This window comes from Hordeum vulgare, chromosome 6H, assembly GCF_904849725.1.
Source record: "Hordeum vulgare subsp. vulgare chromosome 6H, MorexV3_pseudomolecules_assembly, whole genome shotgun sequence".
In the NCBI taxonomy this organism is placed as follows: domain Eukaryota; kingdom Viridiplantae; phylum Streptophyta; class Magnoliopsida; order Poales; family Poaceae; genus Hordeum; species Hordeum vulgare.
Window position 1 is genome coordinate 543883351 of NC_058523.1, and position 27239 is coordinate 543910589.

General features: G+C 42.4%; 1 protein-coding gene and 1 long non-coding RNA gene across 2 annotated transcripts; both read right to left on the bottom strand.

Moving 5' to 3' along the window:
• Positions 1-14108: 14108 nt before the first annotated feature.
• Positions 14109-19597, bottom strand: LOC123404757 (probable cinnamyl alcohol dehydrogenase 5). Its single transcript, XM_045098701.1, has 4 exons — positions 19224-19597; positions 15013-15640; positions 14680-14833; positions 14109-14523 (listed from the first exon to the last, which is right to left on the bottom strand). The coding sequence occupies exons 1-4, from the start codon at positions 19319-19321 to the stop codon at positions 14300-14302; spliced, it is 1104 nt and encodes a 367-aa protein (XP_044954636.1). The 5' UTR covers positions 19322-19597; the 3' UTR covers positions 14109-14299.
• Positions 19598-24551: 4954 nt separating this feature from the next.
• LOC123405958 lies at positions 24552-24994 on the bottom strand. Its single transcript, XR_006611989.1, has 2 exons — positions 24922-24994; positions 24552-24756 (listed from the first exon to the last, which is right to left on the bottom strand). It is a non-coding gene; the product is annotated as an uncharacterized LOC123405958 (long non-coding RNA).
• Between the last annotated feature and the right edge of the window lie 2245 nt (positions 24995-27239).

The following is a 27239-nucleotide window of genomic DNA, read 5'->3' on the forward strand; positions in this document are numbered from 1 at the left end:
TTGCGTCAGCTGCAAATCTCAGGAACTCTCTCTCGATTTTTCTCCACTGCCGACCATCAGCGGTGTGCCTCAACTTATCGTCTTTCATACGATCTTCCATGTGCCATCGCAACAACTTCGCATGATCTTTATTTCTAAACAGACGTTTCAACCGTGGTATTATAGGAGCATACCACATCACCTTGGCAGGAACCCTCTTCCTGGGTGGCTCGCCCTCAATATCACCAGGGTCATCTTTTATGATCTTATACCGCAATGCAGTGCATACCGGACATTTATCCATATTCTCGTACTTCTCACCGTGGTAGAGGATGCAGTCATTAGGGCATGCATATATCTTCTGCACGTATAATCCTAGAGGGAAGACAAGCTTCTTTGCTTCGTACGCGCTGGCGGGCAATTCGTTCTTTCTTGGAAGCATCTTATTCATTAGTACCAGCAACTTTTCGAATGACGAGTCAGTCACACCGGTCTCTACCTTCCACTTCAGCAATTCCAGTGTGCTACCCAGCTTCTTCTGGCCATCTTCACAAGTTGGGTACAACAATTTGTTGTGGTCCTGTAACATCTGCTCGAACTGCAACCTCTCCTTTTCTGTGTCGCAACCTCGCCGTGCATCAGAAATGACCCTGCCAAGATCATCAGCGGGCTCATCTGGTTCCCGTTCTTCATCCTGATCTTCTTCTTCATTGTCTTCCATTGCGGTATCAGCATACTCAGGGAACATAGATCGGTAGTTGTCATCATCGTTCTCTTCTTCTTCATCGTCGTCTTCCATCATAACCCCTCTTTCTCCGTGCTTGGTCCAAACATTATAGCCCGACATAAAACCGGACCGAAGCAGGTGGCTCTGAATGACTCTTGAGGAAGTGTAATCCTTCTCATTTTGACATTCAACACATGGACAAAACATATAGCCACCACCATGCTTGTTCGCATCGGCTGCATCTCGAAAAGAATGCACGCCTTCTCTGTAAGCGGATGTGCGTCGATCACCGTACATCCATGGATGGCTCATCTGTGTTATATGACAGTATATCAAATACAATCACGATCCTAAAAATTAGTACCGCACGGTCTAAACGAGGAAATATAGTTGCTAACCTTTTAGAATAAGTAGAAATAAAGAGGAAGAGGTTTAAGCGTGGCTCGGGCATCTCATATCGTAGTTGTGTTCGGTGAACTGAAGCGGCATCGCTCTAACACACATTTCAACAAACACCTCTAGTGCATCCAAAAAAATGGAGAGCTAGCACACACCCACACTCTTCCATCCAAGAAAAATGCAAGGAAGAGGGGAGAGGGGGGCTGTGCTATATATAGGCAGAGGACTTTAGTCCCGGTTTGAGACACAAACCGGGACTAAAGGTGGCGCACATGCGGGCTGCCCACCGCGTAGCCTTTTAGTCCCGGTTTGGGACACGAACGGGGACTAAATGCTCCTTACGGGCCGGGACTAAAGCCTCGAGGAAGGCATTGAGAATTGGGACGACGTGCCCGGGCCTTTAGTCCCGGCCCAGAGGCAGGCCGGGACTAAAGCCTCGAGGAAGGTATTGAGAATTGGGACGACGTGGCCGGGCCTTTAGTCCCGGCCCAGAGGCAGGCCGGGACTAAAGGGTCCCGGCCAAAGGCCCGTTTTCCACTAGTGATAGCACACAGACACAAGCATGGCCCAAGCCCTTGCTTTACGTCAAGGTCTTTTCGTGGCGCAAACGATCAGGTGCATTTTGACTGGTTGTCTAAGTTGATTGTGTGGAGGTGGTTCAAACGATCAGAAATTGTGATCAGCGCGTCGTCGACTTATTCTAGTGTTGCTACTTTGAGCAATGGTTAGAGATTTCGTGAGGATATAGTTTGAGCGTTGCCCTAGAGAAACATGCCTGGTAGCCATGTTCTATTAGCCAGCTAGCGAGAACTAGCGGGTTCTCAAACTTTGTTGGCCACTTACCCTGATTTAATTGCAACACTATTGGTACGTGGTGTTATCATCTGATCTTTGCTCCGTCGTGAGATCATGGGCACGGCCGCATGGAGATTAAGGAGGGTAATCACTTATGTTTAGCCCTAGAAAATGGGTTTGCCGTTTTTACTCAGCGATAAATTGGTGGGTGGATTGTCGTTCGACTCCCTTTCCTGTTCTTCCCCTCGACGACTGGAGGTTCCGCTAGTGGAGGACTCAAGGTAAGGTAATGTTGCATTCTTCTTTAGGGCTTGTTCGGTTAATCCCCACCACGAAGGGATTGGAGGGGATTGGAGGGGTTTGAGGTGGATTTTGACTTGCTGGGGATTTAATCCCTTCCAATCCCCTTCAAACCCTTTGAAATCCTATGGAACCGAACAAGGCCTTATCTTTTTTTTGCTCTAAAGGAAGGAGGGAAGTTAGACGATTCCTTGATTTGGTTGGTGTTTCTGCTGATTTTCTCGGTTGCTTTGGTAGACGAATGCCTTACCAGGGAAGATCTTGAGTAAATATCACTGATGATCTTGTTTTTTTTAGAAAAGGAGGTTCAACCCCCGGCCTCTACATCAATTGATGCATACAACCATGTTTACTAATTATTCCATAAAAGTAAAAAAAATACATTAAACTACCCGAAGCCACCATTCACCATCTTTATTAATTATTCCATAAAAGTCTGACAAAAATATATATTAAACTACCCGAAGCCACCATTCACACCTACAGACTTATAATATGAAGTGCTCTCACTCCCCATATCTAAAATCGGAGTTGTCATCAATCCATTCACATAACGTATCGGGACCAACAACAAGTGCAGCATACCTAAAGCGTACACCACATGCACACATTAAAAGCCGCCATCATCATCGTTCCACTCATCCATCTTCGGGAGAGAGATCCGTATCATCTTTGCGAGTTCGAACATCCGTTGATGCCAAACAGCGCCACCGCCCTGCGCTCATCTGTCCAGACGCGAAGATTATGAAAGAACTGTCGTGCGTAGCACCTACCAACCAGACATGACTCAGCATAGCACATGTCGGCCAGGCATGACTTCATAGCTCCACCTCCGGTCAAGATGAAGCCGCTCCATCTCCTGCCTCTGTCATCCAGTGCTGCTCTTCAAACGATGTTCCCAAGAGAGAAATGGCACCGCAGTACCGCCATAGTCCGATCTGGAAGGTCACATCATAGGGTTTCCCCCGAAGCAGTGCCCACCACCAGCAACCGTCAAGGACCCACACAGTGCCCACCACCACTCAGCCCTCAAGCACTAGTAGAAAAATGACCTTTCGTTCGGAGCATTAGTCCAGGTTGGATTTCGGACCGGGACTTATGTGACCTCTAGTCCTGGTTCCAACGACTAGGCTTTAGTCCCCGTTCATATTTGACCTCTAGTCCCGGTTGGTGTTACCAACCGGGATTAAAGGGGCGGTGGCAAGCTCGCGTCGGGCTGGGGCCCCTACGAGCTCCTTTAGTCCCGGTTGGTGATACAAACCGGGACTAAAGGTTGTTGGAGATACTAACCTGGACTAAAGGGTTTTGAAAGTTTCTTTTCTATTGTTCTATTTGTTGTCTATTTTTAGTTTTTGTTTTAAATTCCTTATATCTATTAGGACATTTGATGTTCTTAAGTGATTCTTTTCGCATTAGATTCGATATTTTATCTAGTTTCTGTTTGTGCCTTAGTTTTCAAATTTGAATGGTTTAAATATGAATTTGTTCAAATTTGCTTCAAACCCTAGATTGTGAATAACTTGAGTTTAAAAATAGTTTTAAACTTAATTCTTTTTGCTCCTAGTTACATGTTAGATTGTTGTCATAGTAAGATTTATTTGGTTATTTTTAGGATAATTTAAATTAGAATTTTAATTAAAACAATAGTGTTTTGCTTATATAGTTGTTCTAGTCATTTAATTGTTGTCACTACAAATGAACTCTAAAAAGGTTGAAATTTGGCATGGTATCATCATTTCGACCACATAGCATGTAATAAAAAGTTGAGAGGCTTACAACAAAAACTGGATGCACTTCGTCTACAAACTGGACCATCTCTATCGAAGTATGAGGGTTTCAGACGAAAACTTTTCTGTTACAAAGACATTTCAATTTTTTAACTTATTTCAACTCCAGACTTTTTTTGCATTCATTATGCACCATTTTAGGCCACATCTTTAAATTTCAACCATTTCTAACTTCATTTGTTACTTTTCATGCATTTAGTGATTTTTTGAGCTAAATGACCATGAAATAAAAAAGCAATACAAATGAACACTCAAAAGGTTGAAATTTGGTACTTTAGTTGGTAGAATTAGTTTTGCTATATTAAAAAGTAATTCTTTTTGCCACTTTAATGTAATTAACTTTAGTTTATGTTGTCACACAATAATTTTGTTTTTGTAATTAGTTAATATTACTTTATTGCCATGTTAGTTGTTTCTAATTTTATTTAATAAAAGGGTGTCATATTTTAATTCCTCACATTTTTCTGATAATAATTAATATATTATTTGTCAAATTTCGATTTATAGATTTAAAGCTATTAATTATGTCGTATTAAATGAATAAATGGCAAAAAAATGAATACAATAATATTATTACTTATTTGATTTACATTGAAATTCAATATTATTATTATTATTACTTATTTTATTTTGGACTTTTTGTTTTTATGCTTTTTAAGTATTATTTGAGTTTTTTGATTTTTTTTCCTTTTTTGACTTTTTTAAGTTTTTAAATTAATTATTGTTGTTTATTTTAATAATTGTTTGGAATTAAAAAATTAAATCATGTGACATCAAGACCTAAGGGTTTATAGGATTGATAGCTTACTATTGTCAAGAAAACAACAAGTGGAGGCTTGGAAACTAGTGGAGATAGAACCGAAAAGTTAAGCGTGCTTGGGCCGATTAGAAATGAGTGCTCCATGCTGGAGGAGTGAGTAGGGGTGATTTGAGATTAAATTGTCAAATAATTCAAATAATTCCTAGCAGCCACGTGGAGGGCCTTTAGTACCAAGTTAATAGTCCCGGTTGGAGAACCGGGACTATAGGCCCTTACCAACCGGGACTATAGCCCCGTTTTCTACTAGTGAAGGCGACGCCTTCAGGAAGGTCACGGCGTCAAGGACACCGCCGTCGCCCACCGGAGTTAGGGTTTTGACTCAAAAGGCAGTGAGGTAGGAAGTGGAGGCACTAGTAGAAAACAGGGATTTAGTCCCGGTTCTTCAATCGGAACAAAACCATCGGGACTAAAGGCCCAAACCTTTAATCCCGGTTGATTTACGAACTGGGCCCAAAGGTTCTCCACGTGGCCGTTGCAGGGCGGCCAGACAGGAGGACCGTTAGTCCCGGTTGGTAACACCAACCGGGACCAAACTGCAGACACGCGTCAGCAACTCACATGCGCTGGTTTTTTGTTTTTTTGAAATGGGGGAGTGGTTTAGGGGATGGAGGATTTTATTAGGGGTTTCATATTGTGTTAGATAGCTATTACATATAGAGAGTGAGTGACCTCTCTTTCTCCGTGCTTGGTCGACGGTAGCTACTATATATAGAGAGAACTCGACGCTAGCTAGTAAACAAATGAAGGAACCATTAATTAAACAACATCATATATAGAGAGAAGTGACCCTTCTTTCTCCGTGCTTGGTCGAACAACTCGACGCTACTACATATAGTACACGACTATGCATAAATACAATATATAACATCTCTTGCGATCCCTAACTAGCTAATATCTATCGTCTACCAAAATCGGTATGGAAATCGAGATGATATTCCCGTGTGATGGTATGACATGCTCAACAAAGAATCCTACCAACTCCTCTTGAATTGCTCGTATGCGATCAGTTGGTAGGAGTGCGCCCCGCTTCTACGCGATCTAATTTAAAGAAGGGGGGTCAATAAGTATATATATGAATGAAACTCAACGGAGTTGATGGTAATAAAATAAAAATGTGAATATTGTTTACGTACTTCAAGTTCGTTAAAACATCTGCCGTTCTCACAGGTCGTCTGGTGAATCCACTCGCAAACGAAGAATCCATATAAATTATTCCCGGATTCCTGCCTCAAGCAGTATTTTACGAGAATAGAGTTCAGTCAAAATAATAATCAAGCATGATAATGATATTGAAACTAGAATGGATGATAGATGCGCGGAACTAGCTAGTCCTACTTACTTGGTAGAAGAAAAATCACAGCTCCTTATTCCATTCACCTTTAGCTTTCTTGGTGAACTTTTTCCAAACCCTGCACGACAAAGAAAACGATTACTTGATATCAGGAAATGAAAGAAAGTTGTCGATATGGTGTGATAATGATTGAACTTACTTCTGGAGCATTTCAGTAACCGGCGCCAAGTGTGCAGGGTGTTTACGTAGCGAGTCCAAGACAATTACTACTCTATCGAAACAAAGTGAAACCCGTGCATGCATAACTCATCAGTTACACTTATAACCTCGAGTAAGCGAAACAGAATGTGCATCACACAACTAGTTAGTAACGACACTCACCCAAAGTTGTAAGGAAATAATATTTCCCTTCTGTCATGTTGTTGAAGTAACGCATTTAGCAAGTTGTTCTCTGTATCGATGGGATCCGTGCATATGTTATGTGCATTTATGGTATCTCGGTTAATGAACCCAATGTCATATATTTGTCCTCTTTTGCATTCAAGGATCTTCAATCTGCATAATATAGTAAGGATAATTACACATGCAAGAATGAAGGAGCTGAGCTAGAGACTTAATTATAGAAATAATACTTACAGACAATAGGAACTGCCGATCGTTTTGTCGAGGGCGTCTTGATTGTATAACTGAAATAATTCGTCAAATTCAATGTACAATGACCCGGTTTCATTGTAAAAGTTCTCATCTTTAAATCCCATGTAGATACAATTGGTCCCATCCTAATTATGTAGTCTTCACATCATTGTTGATAGTTCCTTCAACTGCTCATGTTTGACGAGAGGCTTCCCGTGCTGGTATCTAATGGCTACTATTGGGGCAATTTAGTACTGTACATCTTCGCTTACGAAATCAGCAGAAGTGAAACCAGGATAATTAGCGGCCACTACCCCCGGATCAACGTTAGCGACATCGGTAAACACCTTGAGAGGGGGGCACGATTGCTTCTCCTGTTCGCCGAGCTGGGGAATTGTTTTCCAACGTCTCGAACCACTGATACTTGAGCTTTTCGACTGCTCCGGTTTCTCATATGTCTTTTCAATAATTCGCTCATAGTGTGATGGCAGCGAAAGCGGTACCGTTGGTGGTTTCTGAAGTGTATCCACACAACGGTTCACTTTTACCGGATCTGGTTTCTCCTTTGGAGGTGGAAGTTTCGGTGCAAGTTGTTCCTTAGTATAGGTAGCCACGATTTTTGCGTTTTTCTCGGTACTCATCTCATATGGTAACTTTTTAAGAGGCTTGAGGCTTGGACCATATTTGAATATCTTCCCGCCTATTTTACTGCTAGCCGCCGGAGCGGCAGCGACTCTCTTCCGCGGTTCCTTACACGCCGAAGGAGGCGAAGGAGGAGGAGGCAGAGTGTGATCACGCGCCGGAGGTGGCGGAGGAGGAGGCAGAGTGGGATCATTAGTCATAGGAGGTGGAGGAGGAGGAGGCGGAGCGGGCTCACGCGCCGGAGGAGGCGGAGGAGGAGGAGAAGGAGGAGGCGGAGTCTGCTGATTAGTTTGTGAGGCGTCCAGTGTGGAAGCTTGATGTACGCCTTTTTCCATAGACATGTAGACCTTAAAGCATCACCCAGACAAATCTCCCCTTCACCTGTATGGTAATCAAGCTCGAGGTCCTCAAATACCTCCACTATTTCATCCACAGCCAATCTCCCTCTCGTAGATGATCATCACCATGATAGGTCTTCGTGTGCGTAGGAATTTTTTTGCTTCCCATGCAACGTTCCCCAACAGGCTTCGGTGACCGAATGGCGGAGGAAGGAGATCATGATGACAGCTCTAGCCACCGAACGGAGGAGGGAGCCTTAACTGTTGCAAAATACGACAATGTATATTTATATTAATTAGCCATGTGCTGACTTGATGCATTATATGTTTTGGTAATGCTTCTTTCTTCTTTTAGCACTCCAGATCGAGCCAAACTTCCGTAAGGAGACGAGGCCCGAAGAAAAGGTTGCGGCAGGATGAAAGGTTCACGATCACAGAAGTCGCGCAAAATGGCCAACCGATTGCTCCCAAGTGGACCAATGCCACATTTGTACATCAGTGTTGAGTTGTTGTTAGGGACAACATCCCAATCACAATCCACGAATGGAATCAGAAGAAGGATCGTGAAGCTTCTTATGTCCATGATAGACTGAAAGGTGATCTTTGGACCTTGCTGATGACAAATTTCAGCCTACCGCCAGAGGAGGATCCGAATAACCCAGTTATAGAGCGAAAGGTCAAGGCATTCGCTCTAAAGAAGATGGAAGAACTATTCAAGAACTGGAGGAAACATTTGAACACAAAGTTTGCTGAGAAAGACAAGACTCCAGAGTTCATCGGTCAATATGAGAAGATCAGAGATCACTGGCCCGCACTTGTGGCCTACAAGAAATCGAACAAAGATAAGCAAAGGTCAGAGACAAACAAGCGAAATGTTGCACTAAAGAAGTATCACCATACCATGGGGTCACGTGGCTACAGCAAAGCCCGACCATTGTGGGAAAAAGCTGAGCAAGACCTGCATGCTAAAGGGGTCCAACCAGAGACATTGCATTGTCCACATCGGTCAAGGAATTGGTTCTTCGGGGTTGGGGGAACTTTGGACCCAGAACCAGGGAAGAGTGTTTGGACGAACGAACAACTTACAACACCCATTAGCAAGCTTCAAAAGGCAATCAAGGAAGCACAGGAAGGGACATTCATTCCCGACAGAGAGAAGGCCGAGCTGATAGAGGCCCTCGGGAATCCTGAACTCGCTGGACGAACATGAGGCACATCATGCTCCGTTTCGTGGGTGCATGGGTTTCCCGACAGCGATGGTTATAGAAGCCAATAGAGAAAGAAAAAATAGGAAGCAAACGAAATGCAGAAGCTCAATGCAAGATTAGCGAAACTAGAGGAACTTGAGAGCCAGCGAGCTACTGGCTGACAATCTCAGCGGCACAAAGATCATTACTTGGACGCTGCCATAGAAGCTACCTCATCATCTCAGCGGAGAAGCAGCGTGGCTTCCATGGAACTTGTTTAGCCTGATTTCACGGCTCCTCGCTACCCCGTGGATAGTACCACGGAGGATGAACATTGTGTGCTAATGGAGAAATGCCAAAACCTGACCTTGAAGGTGGCGGTCAGCTCTGTTCTACCTCCTCGAGATGAGGGAACTTTCCATTGTCGTCCGATTCCACATGACTATGCTATCGTGACCGCGGATGAAATAACGGATGGATTTGAGGAGCTGGAGCTTGACTACCCTACAGGTGAAGGGGAGATTCATCTGGAAAATGCTTTAAGGTCTACATGTTTATGGAGAAAGGAGTACATCAAGCTTCCACACTGGACGCCTCAGCAGACTCCTCCTCCTCCGCCTCCTACAGCGTGTGAGAGCACTCCGCCTCCTCCGACGCGTCAATGCACTCCGCCTCCTCCTCCTCCGCATCCTACAACGCGTGAGGGCACTACGCCTCGTCCTCCTTCGCCTCCTCTCGAAACTGAGCGCACTCAACCTCTCCTCCTCCGCCTCCTCTGGCGCGTCAGCAACGGTGGAAGAGAGATGCCACCACTCCGACGGCTAGCAGTACTAGAGGCGGGACAAAATTGAAATATTGTCCAAGCCTCAAGTCTCTTTCAAAGTTACTATATGAGAGGACTCCCGAAGAAAACGCGGAAATCGTGGTTGTCTATAATAAGGCCCTTTTTGCACCTAAACGTCCACCTCCAAAGGAGACAGTTGATCCGGTAAAAGCGAAGCGCTATCTTGATGCTCTTGAGCGATCACCATCGGTACCGTGTCCGCTGCCATCAAACTATGAGCGAATTATTCAAAAGACACATGATAAAGCGAAGCAGTCGGGAAGCTTAATTACCAGTGGTTCGAGAAGTGGGAAAAATTCCCCAGCTCGGCGAATAGGAGAAGCAATCATGCCCCCTCCTCGCTCAAGGTGTTTACCGATATTGCTAATATTGATCCGGGGGTAGTGGCCGCTAATTATCATGGTTTAAATCCTGCTGATTTTGTAAGCGATGATGTACAGTTTGAAAGTGCCTCGATGGTAGCCCTTAGATACCAGTACGGGAAGCCTCTCATGAAACCTGAGCAGTTGACGGAACTATCAACGATGATGCGAAGACTGCATGATTGGTACTTGAATGCCTGCAATGATTCAATCAACAACATCTACGTGGGATTTAAAGATGAGCAGCTTTACAATGGAAACGGGTCATTGTTTGTTGAATTTGACAAATTATTTCAGTTATACAATTAAGACGCACTCAACAAAACGATCGCCAGTCCCTATTGTCTGTAAGTATTATTTCTGTAATTAAGTCTCTAGCTCATCTCTTTCATTATTGCACGTGTAATTATCCTTGGTATATTATGTAGACTGAAGATCCTCGAATGCAAAACAGGACAAATATATGACATTGGGTTCATTAACACAGATACCGTAAATGCACATAACATATGTAATACACCCAAGGATACAGAGAACAACTTGCTAACTGCGTTACTTCGACAACATGACAGAAGGGAAATATTATTTCCTTACAACTTCGGGTGAGTGTTACTACTTGTCTTCTGCATATTATGTTTCGCTTACTCGAGGTTAAGTGTAATTGATGAGTTATGCGTGCACATGTTTCACTTTGTTCCGCTAACCATTAGGCTTGATGAGGGAGTAGTAATTGTCTTGGACTCGCTACGTAAAGACCCTACGTAGGGTTACTGAAATGCTCCAGAGGTAAGTTCAATCATTATCGCACCATATCGACAACTTTCTTTCATTTCCTGATATCAAGTAATCATTTTCTTTTCCGTGAAGGGTTTGGAAAAAGTTCACCAAGAATGTTAAGGGTGAGTGGAATAAGGAGCTGCAATTTACCATCTGCAAAGTAAGTAGTACTAGCTAGTTCCGTGCATCTTGATTTTCATTCATTCTAGTTTCAATATCATTATCATGCTTGATTATTATTTTGATTGATATCTATCTTCGTAAAGTACTGCTTGAGACAAGAATCCGGGACTAATTTATGTGGATTCTTCGTTTGTGAGTGGATTCACCAGACGACCTCTCAGAACGGCAGATGTTTTAAAGAACTTGATGTACGTAAACAATATTTACATTTTTATTTAATCACCATCAACTGTGTTGAGTTTCGTGTGTGTGTGTGTGTGTATTGACCCTCTTCTTTAGATTAAATCAAGCGGAAGCGGGAAGAACTCCTACCAACTGATTGCATACGAGCATTTCCACAGGAATTGGCGGGATTCTTTGTTGAGCATGTCATACCATCAGATGGGGAATATCATCAGGATTTTCTTACCGATTTTGGTCGATGATAGATATTAGCTCGTTAGGGATTGCAAGAGATATTATATATTGTATATATGCATGATCGTGTACTATATGTAGTAGCGTCGAGTTTTTCGATCAAGCACGGAGAATATATTCATGACGATGTTCTGTAATTAATGGTTTCTTCATTTACTTACTAGCTAGCGTCGAGTTCTCTCTATATGTAGTATCTACCGTTGACCAAGCACGAAGAAAGAGAGGTCACTTCTCTCTATATGTAGTAGCCAGCTAACACAATATGAAACTCCTAATAAAACTCTCCAACACCCCTAACCCCACCTCCCATTTCAAAGCAAAAAACCCAGCGCTTGCGAGCTGCTGACGCGTGGCTGCCTTTGGGTCCTGCAGCGGCCACGTGGAGATCCTTTGGCCCGGTTCGTAAGCCAATCGGGACTAAAGGTTTGGGCTTTAGTCCCGATTGTTTTGTCCCAGTTGAAGAACCGGGACTAAAGCCCTCTCGAACCGGGACCAAATGACTGTTTTCTACTAGTGAGTGGGCGTTTTCATTGTGTGAGGCCGACTGTTCAGTTTTATTTTCTGAGTAATTTTAGTTCTTTTTTTTGCTTATCTATTTTTCTTTCATATGGATCAAGTTTCTTTTTGAAAAGGAGGATGACCCTGCATACAACTATTTTATTAATTACTTCCTCCGTTTCTAAATGTAAGACATTTTAGAGATTTCTTTATAAACTACATATGGATATATATAGAAATGTTTTAGAACGTAGATTCATTCATTTTGTTTCATATGTAGTCTATAGGAAAATATCTAAAATGCCTTATATTTAGGAAAGGGGGAGTATTTAACAAAATCTTAACAAGTAGTACATCAATACTCTGAAGCCTTTACGTTCACGATGTCTGTCGCTACTCCTATTCACATGATGAAGGGTACAAATTGTTTGAGCAACATACTCAGACCTCATACTAACCATAACATCTAAAGCTGGAAGCCCCAACCAAACTGAATTGCTAGGTCTGGGTCATTCATCGGTCTCGTGCACTTTCGACGTGCACCACATGCACGCGTTGCAGGGGTTGTCACCACCGTCTTCCATCGATCCATTTTCGGAGTAGGTACTGACGCACCACCTTGCCAGGCATGCCGTCGACGCCATCATGACGCTAGACAACGCCACCACCCTATGCACGTCCATCATCACTCATTCGTCAACGCTCTCTTAATTATCCTACAACTCTTATGACATATTTGATTCACCAAATGAAGGAATTGGAAGTTGCTTCATGGCTAAAGGCCCCAAAGTATCACACCTCCGAATACCTTGACTTTAATAGTGATGAGGATGACTTACTAGGAGATGATGACTTGCTCTTTGATAAAACTAGTGATATCAATGAAAATGAACTTGATGGTAATCATGCTAGTCAAGATAATTCATGTGATGATGATAAGAAGGAGATTGAGCGTCTAAATAAATAATTAAACACTCTTAAGTTAGCCCATGAATCTACTCTAGAAGATCATAGAGAGTTTGTAAGAACTCATGAGAAGTTACACTTCGAGAAGCTAAATTTAGAGCAAGAGCATGAGTTTCTTAAAACTATCAATGACGATCTTCGAAAGAAGTGTTCTTCTTATCTAGCCAAACGATTACTCTTGTATACTTTTGTTTCACAAGTTAAACCTAAGCAAATTAGTAATAAAGGCAAGAAAGTTTCTTCATGTAGTAACAACAACACTAATGCTAAATCAAATGATGCTTTTTCAAGTAGGTCTATTGGTTTCACTAATAATTCTTTTAGCCAAGTTATACTTGAGTAATAAAATGATTTATTGAAAGGAATTATAGAGAGGTGTCTTCGAGAGTCTTGACGGAAGTAAGCAATTCAGGGAGACTGTACGCAAGCAAGGAGGGCACCAGAAGAAACAAGGCATTGGCTACTTCAATGTCAATGGAGTTGAATGGGAAGAAGGTTAATACCCCAATCTGAAGTTTGTTCCCCAAAAGGAGAAGTATGATCCTACTCTCCTCAAGTGAACAATTGCTCAAGATGACCTTTCACCACAAGACCACAAGCTCATGGGCAGGAACAAGCTTCAAGAGGATATTGAGTCATTTGAAGAAGAATCCCAAGCCACGGTCAAGTGGGTTTCCAAGGCCACCACTAGCTCTAATTCATCAACCGCTACCTCAACTCCAAGGATCCCCATCAAGTGGATGAGGAGAAGACGCTGATTCACTGTTCGCCTCCTGACATCTTATTACTTTAGCACACATATTTCTCTAGCAAGTAATTGCCAATTCCAACCATCTTGAATTTTCATCTATGCAGCGAGTATTCCTGTCAAGCAAGCAAAAAAATAATACAAAAACTATGCGCCAAGTGAAATAAGATCTTCAACTGTCAATAGGAAGCATTCTCAGATGGAGTCATGGAGAGATCAGCTTTGGTAGTACAAGGGGCATAATCAGAATGAGCGGTGTCCAAGTCGACGGTGTTTAATTTCTACACTTCCTACGTAGCTAAGGATCATAAATGAAGTTTTTCATTTGAATACACAATGCTGCATCTTCCAACTTGTTTTTTTTTTTTTTGAAATAACAGAACCACTTACATTACTACGTTAGGGGAAAGCACGGTTAAAAAACTGATGGTGTATAGCACATATGATTTCTTTGGATATCATGCAACATCTGCCAATAGGAAGATGACTTCCTTGATCACATACAACAAAACACACAAGCATCACGTACACGGGTTTACATTTTCACACACACAAAATGATTTCAGATTGTTTCTTGTTACTGCTAACAAGAACAGAGAGGCAGAGTCACTCAGTGGTGGCGGCGGCAGCGGCGTTGTCAAGGGTATTGCCGATGTCGATGACGAACCGATACCTGACATCGGCCTTGGCAAGTCGCTCCATGGCCGTGTTCACGTACTCGGCGTCAATCACCTCGATGTCCGCCGTCACGTCATGCTTCGCCGCCAGATCCAGCATCTCCTGGGTGTCCCTCATGCCGCCGATGCAGCTCCCGGCCAGGGTCTTGTTCGCTGTACATAAAATCAGCCACACGCACGTCAGCATGTGTAACAGTCAGTGACGCACGAAACTAAATGCCTGTGGTCGATAACGCAATGCATGGTTTCTTAAAATTGTTAGACCAGAGAGGATATATATAGCTAGGCTTGTGAGGTCGGAGGACTTACTGGCAACCAGAGCAAAGGGGGAGATCTCCATAGGATTCTCGGGGAGGCCAACCATGATCATCTTGCCGTTGGGTTTCAGTAGCCCTAAGAGAGGGGCCATGGGGATGTTTGCAGACACCGTGTTTATGATGCCATCCATGGTATTCATTGCAGCCTGCAAAGATAACAAATTTAAATTAACCAGTAAACAGTAAGCATAAAGCAGTAAGCTTCATGTCATCGTCGGCTGCAACATCGTCTTCTTCAACAAGCTCTTCTTTCGAGCCTTTGTGAGCCAATAGAACCAGATTCGAGTCAAAAGAAATTGGTGATCGGAAACATCTGCATATATACCTTCATCTCCTCAGCATCCTTGCTGACTACGAACGCGTCGGCACCTAACCGCTCGAGGGCCTCCTGCTTCTTCCCGGGCGACGAGCTGATCACCGTCACCTTCATCCCGAAGGCCTTGCCGAACTTGACGGCAACGTGGCCCAGCCCGCCCAGCCCCAGCACGCCGAGGTGCATTCCCGGAACGTTCAGACCATGGTACTTCATGGGGCTGTACACGGTGATTCCGGCGCACAACAACGGTGCGCCCTTGTCCAGCGGCATGGTGTCGGGGAACCGGACCACGAACCGCTCGTGCACCACCACCATGCTGGAGTAGCCACCGTAGGTGATGGTGCCGTCAAGGTCGACCGAGTTATAGGTGGCGATTATGCCCGGGCAATGGTTCTCGAAGCCCTTGTCGCAGCTCTCGCAGGACTGGCATGAGTTCACCATGCACCCGACGCCCGCACGGTCGCCGGCCTTGAACTTGGTCACATTCTTGCCGACCTCGGTGACCTCGCCGGCGATCTCGTGCCCAGGGATCATGGGGTACCTGGCGTTCTTCCATTCGTTCTTGATGCAGTGTAGGTCAGAGTGGCAGATCCCACAGTACAGAATCTTGATCACCACATCGTCATCTCCAGTGCTCCTGAAGGGAGAATCGCAAGAAAAACATGAACATCATAAAAAACAAACGCTATTACGTACTACGAGTGATCCAAACGAAGTAGGAGTACTAGATTTGTCTGACCAAGTTATAGGAAAATTTTCCGATAACCACAAATTCAAATGTATGTAGTTTGAAACTATATTTTATGATCAATCTGAATAAACTAATTTGGTCACACTCAAAAAACTTTGACATCTAAACAAAGAACTTCAGATATTTTGGAATTGGGGGTAAATCGGAAGATACGTTTTCACCAAAAGCTTAGACATTTGCTAAAAAAGATGTTTACACATTTTAAGAAAGAATGCGAATAATCTTTAAAAATCATGAACAAAGTATGAAATTGAAAAAGCCTTTTAGAACATGAACATTTTTTGTAAAGTGAAAAAATGAAAAAAGTGTACACAGTTTTGAAATTCTTAAAGATTCTAAATTTTTCATGTACAATGAATATTTCTTAATATACAATAAGATTTCCTTAATATACATTAAACAGTATTTAAATACACATTAAACATTTCTGTAATATATGCGGAGCAATATTTAAATACACATTGAACATTTTTTTTCCATATACGCTGAACAATATTTAAATACACATTGAACACTTTTGTGACAAACGCTACGCTGAACATTTTTAACTATGCATAAACCCTTTGTATACGATGAACATTTTTAACTATGCATGAACCCTTTGTATACGCTGAACATTTTTAACCATGGGTATACGCTGAACATGAACATTTTTAACTATGCATATACTAAAATGAAATATACATTTTCTTAATATGCGGTGATTTTTTTCAAAATATATGATAAATATTTTATTAATACACGCGTAAACTCTTTGTATAAATAAACAATAAGATTAGAAAAACACAAAAGATAGAGAAAATGGAATGAGAAGCCATAGGAAGAACCTTTTGAAAGGGGGTTGTACCAGCCAGCCGAGCTAGCAGGTAAGATTAACTTATAAGCAGCGTTAAATTTTAATTACTATCTAAACAAGTAACGTACATCCATTCTTTTACTTGTTCAATATTTTTTGAAATAAATGTGAATTTTTTAAATCAGAATTTAATCTACCTGTTTAGAAAAATCGCAAATGTGGTAAACAAATTGGAAAAAAAATGCGAATTTAAAAAAATTCAAAAAAAACTGCAAAAAAAGTTCAATTACCTAAAAAATTCAAAAAAGTTAGAGAAAGACCATAGCACAAAATACGACGAAAATCCAATTTTATTACTTTTTGCGACAAAGTGTGGCTCATTAGCACAGAGCGCGAGCGACCTAACAAACAAGATGGGCCTGCCCAATTATGAGATAAATGCATATACTGCCGTATCCGGTTTGTCATGAATCTGTTTTCACTGGTTTTTGTTTCTTATGTCAAAATTGTTTTTTTTTTTTAAATTATTCATATTTTCCAAAACTGATAAAGAAAATAAAAATGTTCATTTAAAAAAAGTTAGATACAGTATCCGTTAGTTTTAAAAATTATTCATCTTTTCGGAAAATGTTTGCGTTTTTTTAAATTTCAAAAAATATTTCATATTCTATATAATTTTTTGCTACATTACCTCCTATTCTTGAAAAATTGTTTGTTTTTCAAAGAACGTTCACGTTCAAAAAATGTTCAAAATTCTAAAAGAAGTTTGAAATTTCTAAAATTCACAACTTTTGCAAAATATTCGCATTTTAAAAATATTCACTTTTTTAGAAATAATGATTCACTTTTGTTTTCAGGATCTGGCACCTCTAGGAGCCTCTCTAATATGTTATGCTGCGTAATTAGTAAATAATCACAAGTGCTTGTTATGCCTAGTGGCTATCAACTCCCTCTGATAGTAGAAGGTCTTGTGTTTGAATCCTGTCTTATCAACATTTTATTTAGCTTTATCTTTTAATACTAGACAATCACGTCATACATGCATCCGTCAATGGGCCGGCCCATCATACCGTAATTGACTGCGTGTGCGATGTATTTTCTAAAATAACCATCATACCCTTTATTATAAAAGGGTATAGATAGATCTCATCCGTTGATGTGTTTAGGGAGGGTATCGAAGCGGAAGTGAAAATAAAAATAGCAAATGACTTTTATGACAAACTTATGGCGGTACCTTTGCATGTTTGCATCAAATGGGCCTAAATAGCTAGGTGTATTCACTATTTGCGGAAGTTGTGATGATGGTTAAATTGTACAGGTAAAACTAAATCCTCTTCTGATCAAGAAGTTTCAATCCAGATAAACTAGCAGCAAAAATCAAAATTAAAATCGCCGCAACCCCTTTGTCGGCCAGTCCAAGCATGTCAAGTCCTACTAAAAAATGCTTATCAATGAAGTCATTGAAACAGGTGTGCCGTTGAGGTCTGCCCACATGACCCACCTGATTCATACCACATATAGGAAGAGTACGAGCCACACACACATAGGCTGAGAGTGACACAACACATCTACTGTACTATGTGCCCTTTACAACTAACAGCGGCGTCGCCTAAAGATTCCAAAAGGGAAAAAGGTCTGGTGTCGACGTTACGGTTGTACTGTGCACATGATAATACACACTACTGTATTTGTTACTATACACATGATATTATTCATACTATTTGCAAATGGATGTGTCTAGGACCCATCTAGATGTGACATAATAATTGCACATCTAAATAATTAAATCAAATATAAAAAAAATAAAAAAAATATTCACATGAATCTTCACGTAAGATAAATGATATAGGACTTAGATGTGCGATACTTATCTCACATCTAGATATGTTTTAACAAAACCGTTTGCAAATTAAGGCAGAATTTCATGTAAAAAAATAGAAAGCAACCCCATAACCACCATGTATAAATCCAGGGAAACAAATTCACATCTAAATTACTAAATCAAATATAAAAAAAGATAAAAAAATATTCACACGAATCTTCACGTAAGATAAATGATATAGGACTTAGATATGCAATACTTATCTCACATCTAGATATGTCTTAACAAAACGTCTTTACAAATTAAGGCAGAATTTCATGTAAAAAAAAATAGAAAGCAACCCAATAACGACCATGTACAAATCCAGGGAAACAAATTCACATGCCACACACATGACTATTCAGCGAATCTGCATCGCGGAACAAAGGAGGAGAATATACGTACGGGATAAAGCAGCTGTGCAAGCTTAATGCCCACTGTCAGCCGCACAAATTCTCTACAATCATACTACTGATTCAGAACATTTGAGGATTGTTCAAGACGAAATCCCCTCCGGCCCTTCGCAGAAGAGAAAAGGTCGAAATCTCCGTAATTAGCTTCGCGAGAAATCCAGGACAGCTGATCATCGTGCTACTAATTAAGAACAAATTAAATTATTCCACGGAACCATGCATATGCATGCAACCAAAGGGCCGGGGCACTAGGGGAAAAGTAGCCAACACCAAACCGGACAGGACGTACGGCGCCATAGCCGCGTCTCAGGCGAACGCAGCGACGGCAAAGACGCCGCCGGACGTACCCCTAAGCAGTAAGCAGGAGAGGGCGAGTGGCTTGCGTTCGTGCGTACGTACCTCCGGGTGATGGCGAGCGGGGAGAGGTGGCCGGAGGCGTCGCGCGCCGCCAGGCCCACCGCCTTCCTCGTGTGCTGCTCCGCCGCCGTGGGTGCCATCCTGACTGACGAACGCGAGCTCGGGGTCCGGCCGGCCGGAGAGTTCTTGCCTTCTTGACTACTGATTCCAGAGTGGTGTGGTGGGGCGGGTGGCGCGTCTCTACTGTAGGTGTTGTCGGTGGCTGCAACGGTGAGGCGATAGGAGGTCCGACGATGGGCGCCCTTTATACCACGAGGCCCGGCCCGCGCGTCTCGGGTGTGGCAGGTGCGTCATCGCTGAGTTCGTCAGCCGAGGGAGAGGGTGTGGATGGATGGATGGATGGTTCTCTCGAGCGCGGCGTGGGTGTGAACCGTGTCAGTCATTGTCCCGCGCCGGTGTGCATGGCCAGAGGAAAGAAACAAAACACTTCCTCTCCGCACGCCCACACACTCGGGGTCCCCAGACACTACAATGGCAATGCCAGACTTTTCTTCCCCTCTCCATCGATCTCGCGGCGTCAAAACTCAAAACAAAAGACTGCGACGGTTTTGTTTTCAGATTTGTTGTTATTTCACGTCTAGATGTAAAATAGTTACATCACCTACATCTTTCTGTCACTTGATTTAAACATCCTGGTTTGCATCCTTTTGTCTTTTTTAGTTATTTGGTGTTATTCTGGTATGCGCCCCTCGCGTGAGGGGCCAATCATGATGTTTACATCATCTACGATCGGACCCTTCATGCCCTCTTCAAACGCCCGCGAGACCGTCCAGTCACTGATCGATCATGAAATTTTGACCTAGCTAGACCTCTCAAACCGACTTCAAACGGTCGGTCTGACCGTCATCTCCTCATATCCAGCCTAAATATGGGGCGGATATAGGCATATCCAGGGACGCCCGCCTCATCCGCGCTGGCCCGCATCGATCCCACATATATTCATCATCATCCGCTTGTCGCATCAAACCCTAGCCATTTTACTCCACTCCCCTCTGTTGGAAATATGCCCTAGAGGCAATAATAAAGTAGTTATTATTATATTTCTTGTTTCAAGATAATCCTTTATTTATCCATGCTATAATTGTATTGAATGGAAACACAAATGCATGTGCGGATATATAGACAAAACAATGTCCCTAGTGAGTCTCTAGTTGACTAGCATGTTGGTCAAGGATGGTTAAGGTTTCCTAACCATAGACAAGTGTTGTCACTTGATAACGGGATCACATCATTAGGAGAATGATGTGATGGACAAGACCCAAACTATAAACGTAGCATGTGATCATGTCATTTTGTTGTTATTTTTTTCTGCATGTCAAGTATCCATTTCTATGACCATGAGATCATGTAACTCACTGACACCGGATGAATGCCTTGTGTGTATCAAACGTCGCAACGTTACTGGGTGACTATAAAGGTGCTCTACAGGCATCTCTGAAGGTGTCCGTTGAGTTAGCATGGATCAAGACTGAGATTTGTCACTCCGTGTGACGAAGAGGTATATCGGGGCCCACTCGGTAATACAACATCACAAACAAGCCTTGCAAGTAATGTGACTAAAGAGTTAGTCACGGGATCTTGTATTACGGAACGAGTAAAGAGACTTACGATAACGAGACTGAAATAGGTATTCGGATACCGACGATCGAATCTCGGGCAAGTAACATACCGAAGGACAAAGGGAATGGTATACATGATTAGATGAATCCTTGACATAGAGGTTCAACCGATAAGATCTTCGTAGAATATGTAGGATTCAATATGGCCATCCAAGTCCCGCTATTGGATATTGACCGGAGAGTGTCTCACGTCATGTCTGCATAGTTCTCGAACCCATAGGGTCTGCACGCTTAAGGTTTAGTGACGTTTCAGTATAGTTAAGTTATAGGTGCTGGTGACCGAAGTTTTGTTCGGAGTCCCATATGAGATCCCGAACGTCACGAGGAGTTCCGGAATGGTCCGGAGCGAAGATTAATATATAAGAAGTTGGTGTTTAGATTCCGGAAGGATTTCGGGCATTACCAGCAGTGTACGGGGAGTGACGAATGGGTTCCGGGGGTCCATCAAATGGGCCCACCACTCTCCAAGGTCGGCACATGGACTTGATGGTGGCGCAACAGCTTATTGGTATATTAGAAGAACTAGTTGAATGCCCGTACGTTGTCACGGGATATAGTAAATAAATGCTTGATTTTTTCCTCAGTATCTTCAAATGACCTACATTCGTTGTTCTGATGCATCATTCATTGTTCTGATGCATCATGCATTCAACTATTATTTCACTGTTGTTGTTCTCAATTTGCGCTCATCCACCTAAATCCATGCCTACAAGCATGCAAGCATGTCTCCTGGAGGTTGCAGCCGCCAGCCAGACCGTGACTGATATTGACCATTTTTACCTCATGCCTAAAAGATATCCACCAGCATCTCTCGAATCACAAGTTAGCTATAGACACTATGGGTTGTGTGAGCCTCGCCTTGCCTAGATTGTACTCCCCTTTACATTGGTGTGTGCCGTTGTGTGTCCCTATGTTTTCTGTACCTCTATATGGCCTTATAGTTTGGTGTGCGATTGCCCCTCGTAGTTGTCCAATTAAGGTTTGGTTATCCCCACCTACTTAGATAAAGCTGTAGTAGAATTCTAGAAATAAGACCAGTAGTAAAAAGAATTTGTTGCACTTCATAACACTTTCAATTCTTACTATACCAAGTAATTAAGCACAAATTCAACATAATGTGCTCATTGCAGGCAAGGCATAACCTGAAAACTAGAAATAGTTTCTTCTTGTAAGAAGAAAATAATGCCTTATACGGGCATTTACATTCATAGTTAGCTGGGAAGCAAGAACCATTTTCTTCATAAGAGAAGACAAAAATCAAATAAAAGACATACAGAGTGTAGCATACAATATATATGAAAATGTTAATCGAATAAAAGCTAAAATACATTATGCGGAAATCCAGATAAAACAGTTGATACATTTGAGTTCAAAAAGTAGATGTCAGATATCACACAATTGCTTACAAAAAAATCCTAATAGTTGGTCGGCGATCCCCACGTGTTCAGGGGTAATCCATGGGCTAATTATGAGCGCGTGAGTCAGTCCCCCTCCCGCCCGATCAAACAAAATTAGGAAGTTGCACCTTAATGAATATACAAGCTAGATTAATAAGTGGCGATGCTGCAATAAATTATTCATAGTTCTATTTGCAAACAAAGGATTCTTTTGTATGGCAACTACTAAAGAGATCAAACTACAGACATGTTGTATGCTCAAAATGGAGTCGATAACTGTGGATTATGCCACAACTGGTATTTTCAGAGTGCAAGTACATGACGGATGTTGGCATTCAAGATGAAGCAACTTGGTTAATGGTGGGCCCTGCCTTACAAAATTATGAGTTTTGCATCCTGAATTCTAGATGCCAAGACTGGTGATCTTTAGTTGAATGAGAAAGAGAGAGAGAGAGGGGTGGTCAATCATGTGTCATATTTCAAATAGAACCCGAAACCGGACCTCATGTGTGCACTTGGGGAGAGGGATCATGAAGGCATGTCTGAGCCTGTGATCGTTGACCTTGAGAACATGGTCTTGCGGCCCATGAGTTAAGCAAAGAGAAGAAAAATAAATTACTATTAGTTGTCTTGGAAAGTTCAAGACCATCTTCATTTGTTTGCAAGAGTAATTGAGTATATATTAAACACAAATCATAAATGAACATTCGGTTCACATATTCAACATAATTTCACGCAAAACTGGCAAGGCTCATTGTTATAAGTTGTGGAAACTGAAAACTGTACTATACTAAGAAAAAAACATATTCTGCTTTCCACCTAACACCCATCCTACTACGAGGGTTCAGTACAACTTATTGATACATATGGAGACTTGTGGTGACGTATAATATATAGTACCAAAGAAACATGTGGATCTTAGTTGAATCTGAATGTTAGGTGGAAATTCTTGAAAGCATACCTTCATGCCCACATTTGTGGCTTCTTGACCATACTCTCTTGATTATGCTTTGCATATAAATAGATCACTGTTCCGGCTACTATTTTCTAAAGTATAAATGCACTATCAGAAGACCGCGTCAGCTATTCACCTTGAGGTGATGGTACACCTCAACAATATCTTCATGAGGCAACGTCAGTTGGGAGGGTCATGAACTTCTCTGCAAAAAGTATTTGGGAGTCATCGCATATTAGATATAACAGGTTGTGACAAATTCCATCCATTCTCAGCTTACATAGCTAGCTTGTTTCCAGCATGAAAACCTCCCTTGCAAAATTGAAAGCAGACACAAGTAGCACCATAGTCTTGTTTCCTGCAAGATTTGCAATGTGCCACAAACATATGACATACTTTAGTACATCATCTAATAATTCAACTGATAATTTGGTGCACTTCAATTCCACACACCTATGAACGAGGTTCACTTCCTCGCCCTCCTCATCACAGTTGGACAAGACATCAACTGCCGCCGCCTTTTTCATTGCACTGACAGCGAGAGGTAGGGGGAGACCTATGCGACAACAACATCTTGGTTGGCACTGGTGAAAATGAGGGAGTGGCGTACCAGATTAAGATCCTCAAGACCCTCGTCCACACGTCAAACCCAGCCGGTCTGATCGTGGTGGAGAGTACTTCTCAAAATTAAACGAACTTAAGTACAAAGAGAGATTACCCTATAATTAACACATGTTAATTAAAATCTAACAAATACAATTTCAAGTGTTGTCAGCCCATAGCCGAGCAAGAGAACGGGGGGTTCCTCGTACACGAGCGCTAAGAACATCTTGTGTAGCTTCAGAAAGGCAGCAAGTAAGTTCCTCGAGGTAAGCTCTAACTACCATTAAAGTTGCATAGCTGTTTTATTGAGCAAGGATGCATTCAAAGCTTGAATCATATGCTTACGACATTATGTTATGATTCTCTGTTTGGTTAGGACATTAACAACAGTAACTCTGTAACTTCTACACCCTTCATTCCCTGTCACTCAAATCAAAATATTTCAAGACCATGCAAGTTCTAATGGAAAGGATGCGGTTCCCTCCACATTTTCTCATCCGGGCTTGGGACCGGCAAAGGTAGTGTTAAACTACAAAACTACTTACTAAACACAAAAATTAGCAAACACCAGAACCAATTATATTCAGCTAAGTACACAAGCCACAAGATCAACCAAAGGCAGGATTGGCACCGCACACAATTCACCAAAGGCAGTAAATATTCACACAACATTTGCACAAGATCACAAGGCAGGGACATACGGGCACAAATAAGGAAAGCTATAAATTCCAGAACATGAATGAGAATATCCAGCATGAATGAAACTGACATGTACAAGCTACTTGAGTTGAAAAGTATACAATCAGCAGTAGTCATCAAATTTAGCGAGACTTATTTTACAAGTTGCCAAATTAAAATAGGAAGTTCCGCAGCAAACCGAGAAGATGCACTGAAGATTCGTATCCAGATCCCACTGGAGAACCACCAGAAGAACATCACTTCTGAAAATCAATTCTATACAAACAAATCGGAATCATATTCAGTGGAAATGACACTAATCAAAGACATGATGACGAGTAGAGTGTCCATGGCAATTTTTTTGTTCAAGCTTCCAGTTCAGAAGCTTCAACTCTCCATTGTTTTGGTATAAAGTGTTAGTCCCTAACCTCTTTTTGCATATCAAGCCATCCACATTACCCAAATATAAGTCAGGAGAGGATCACAAGCCAAAAATACGACATATTTTGATGGCTACCAGCATAGCTTGGGCTAAACAATCTGCAACCACAAGAAGGCAGAAGCAAGAAACCACAATCAATGCTAGCAGCTAAGACAACAGTAGCTTCTTCAACAGATCAAAATAGAGAGCACTGGGTTTTTTCAGTTGTAGGATGCCCCGTCTAGATTGATGCTCCAGAGCAACCTTCGAACCTTGTACATCCACCAAATCAATCTGAATGTTTAAATTTTGTCTCTGTAAGATAAACTATATGTTGAAAAAATTATGATGAATTGGAAAGGTGCAGGGTTTAGAAAATCTTCAAACATATTCATCATCATGTTGGACCTAAATCGTCAGTTAGGACCTGCAGTGGACCAAGAAACCTTTGTTTCAACTTTTGCTTTGGGGAAATGAAGCTGCCTATAAATAGCTAAATGATGCATCAAACAGTGAGGGGATAGGATAAGCCTGCTTGGCTAGTTAGGCAACAACGCCAGTCCTAGTCTTCCAGATAGCGAACTATATTATCTCTCATCCATGTCAATGTCTGCAAGGGCACATGGTTACCAGGGGCACAGAAAACCATGTCCTGGAAGTACAATGTTCAAAGAAAATCAGGAAAGATGAAGTCAACAGAAGAAACCCCCTATAAACCAACAATCAAAACAAGGCACCTTCCAGAAAGCCCCATAAGTCCAATAGCTGGAGAACCAACAGTCAATATCAGAGATGTTGTAAGCTTAATTCGACTGTGCAAACAAAGAAGCTAAATTGAGGATCAATTATCCAAACGTAGTTCCCAAATTCTCTGGTCCCCATCCCATGGTTAACGATCCAATCCACGTCAAATCGCCCCCCACGGCCCCACCGTAGTCCCCGCCTGCAGCGGCGGACAACATGCCCATGGCAGAGTGTCGATCCCATACCCCTTCCGCTCAGGTCTCTCTCCATTCCTGCGGTTGCCTATACACCAAAGGGTGTTGGCATGTTGCACTTGCACCCTCGGACACTTCGTGGATGCTAAACCGCAAGACAGCCTGCTCCGCCTCCAATCGCGCACAACGCTCCCACCCTCTTCCTGCATCCTGGCGGTCAAGCTTCCACCGGCGACAGGCTACGGCTACCTGCTCCTCCCACGATCCACAGCGCCTCCCGCCGTCCGATGCTAGAAACCAATCTCCCGTTGTCTGTTGCGCGGCCAGCCACCAGTCGGTGTCCCGCCGTCCGTTGCGCCACCAGCCGGTCTACCGCCACCCGTTGCCACTCGCCGGTCCATGCCATATGGGAGAGGAGAACGTGTGGATGCGCCAGTACAGGCTACAGGGAGAAGATGGGTTGGAGAGAGGGTAGGGAGATAGGGTTACCTGGGCCTCCTTCATCGCTGCCGGAGGACACGGCGCTCCTACTCGTCTCCCTTCCCGTGTCGAGATCCTCCTGGACTCGGTGAAGAACGATGAGATGGAAGGGCTTGGATCCATCGATCCAGTCTAATTTTGCTTCAGTATGTAACCGCGAGGAAAGAGATGTGATCTGGAGGCTGGAGCGACCGGGTCGGGGAGATGGGTGCGCAGAAGTGGGACGTGCGTTCGTGGGTGGTGGGATTTCCCCCCTTTCTATTGGTTTTTTATGGGCGTGGATAGAAGGATCAGACAGAGGTTTTTTTTATTTAATCGCCTGGTTTACGAAGGGATGATAAAAATCGGTGGAAGTGGTAGCGGGAGGAAGTGGAAAGGTGGGATCGAGATGTCGAACCATCCTCTGGTCGAACCATCACGACGGCACATCCCCTTTAATAGTAGAGATCATGTCATGGATAAGACCCAAACTATGAACATATCATATGATCGTTTTAGTTTATTGCTATTGTTTTCTTCATGTCAAGTATTTGTTCGAGTGAAAACAAAAGACTGCGACAGCTTCGTTTAAACATTTGCTATTTCACGTCTACAATGTAAAATAGTTACATCACATATAACTTTCTATGACTCGATTTATAAACATTAGGATTTGCATTTCTTTAATCTTTTTTAGTCACTAGCAAAAGGACCCGTGCGTTGTAACGGAAAAAAAACAATTATAATCTCCAATGGCGCCTAGGACATTTCTGGAAATGCATGAACATTTTTTGAATTAGCAAACATTTTTTTCAATTGCACTCAAAAAATAACACACAAACTTTTTTTCAAACTCCTGGACTTTTATTGTTTTCACCAACATTGTTCTCAAAATTATGAACATTTTTTTGAATATGCGAATATTTTT

Bases quoted from the DNA above. Each gene is read 5' to 3' on its own strand.
- LOC123404757 (XM_045098701.1), bottom strand. From the start codon at position 19,321: ATGGCACCCACGGCGGCGGAGCAGCACACGAGGAAGGCGGTGGGCCTG. The intron at 14,834-15,012 runs GTATATATGCAG...TTATCTTTGCAG, and splicing joins AGGATGCTGAGGAGATGAAG to GCTGCAATGAATACCATGGA. The intron at 14,524-14,679 runs GTAAGTCCTCCG...TTTTATGTACAG, and splicing joins CCCCTTTGCTCTGGTTGCCA to CGAACAAGACCCTGGCCGGG.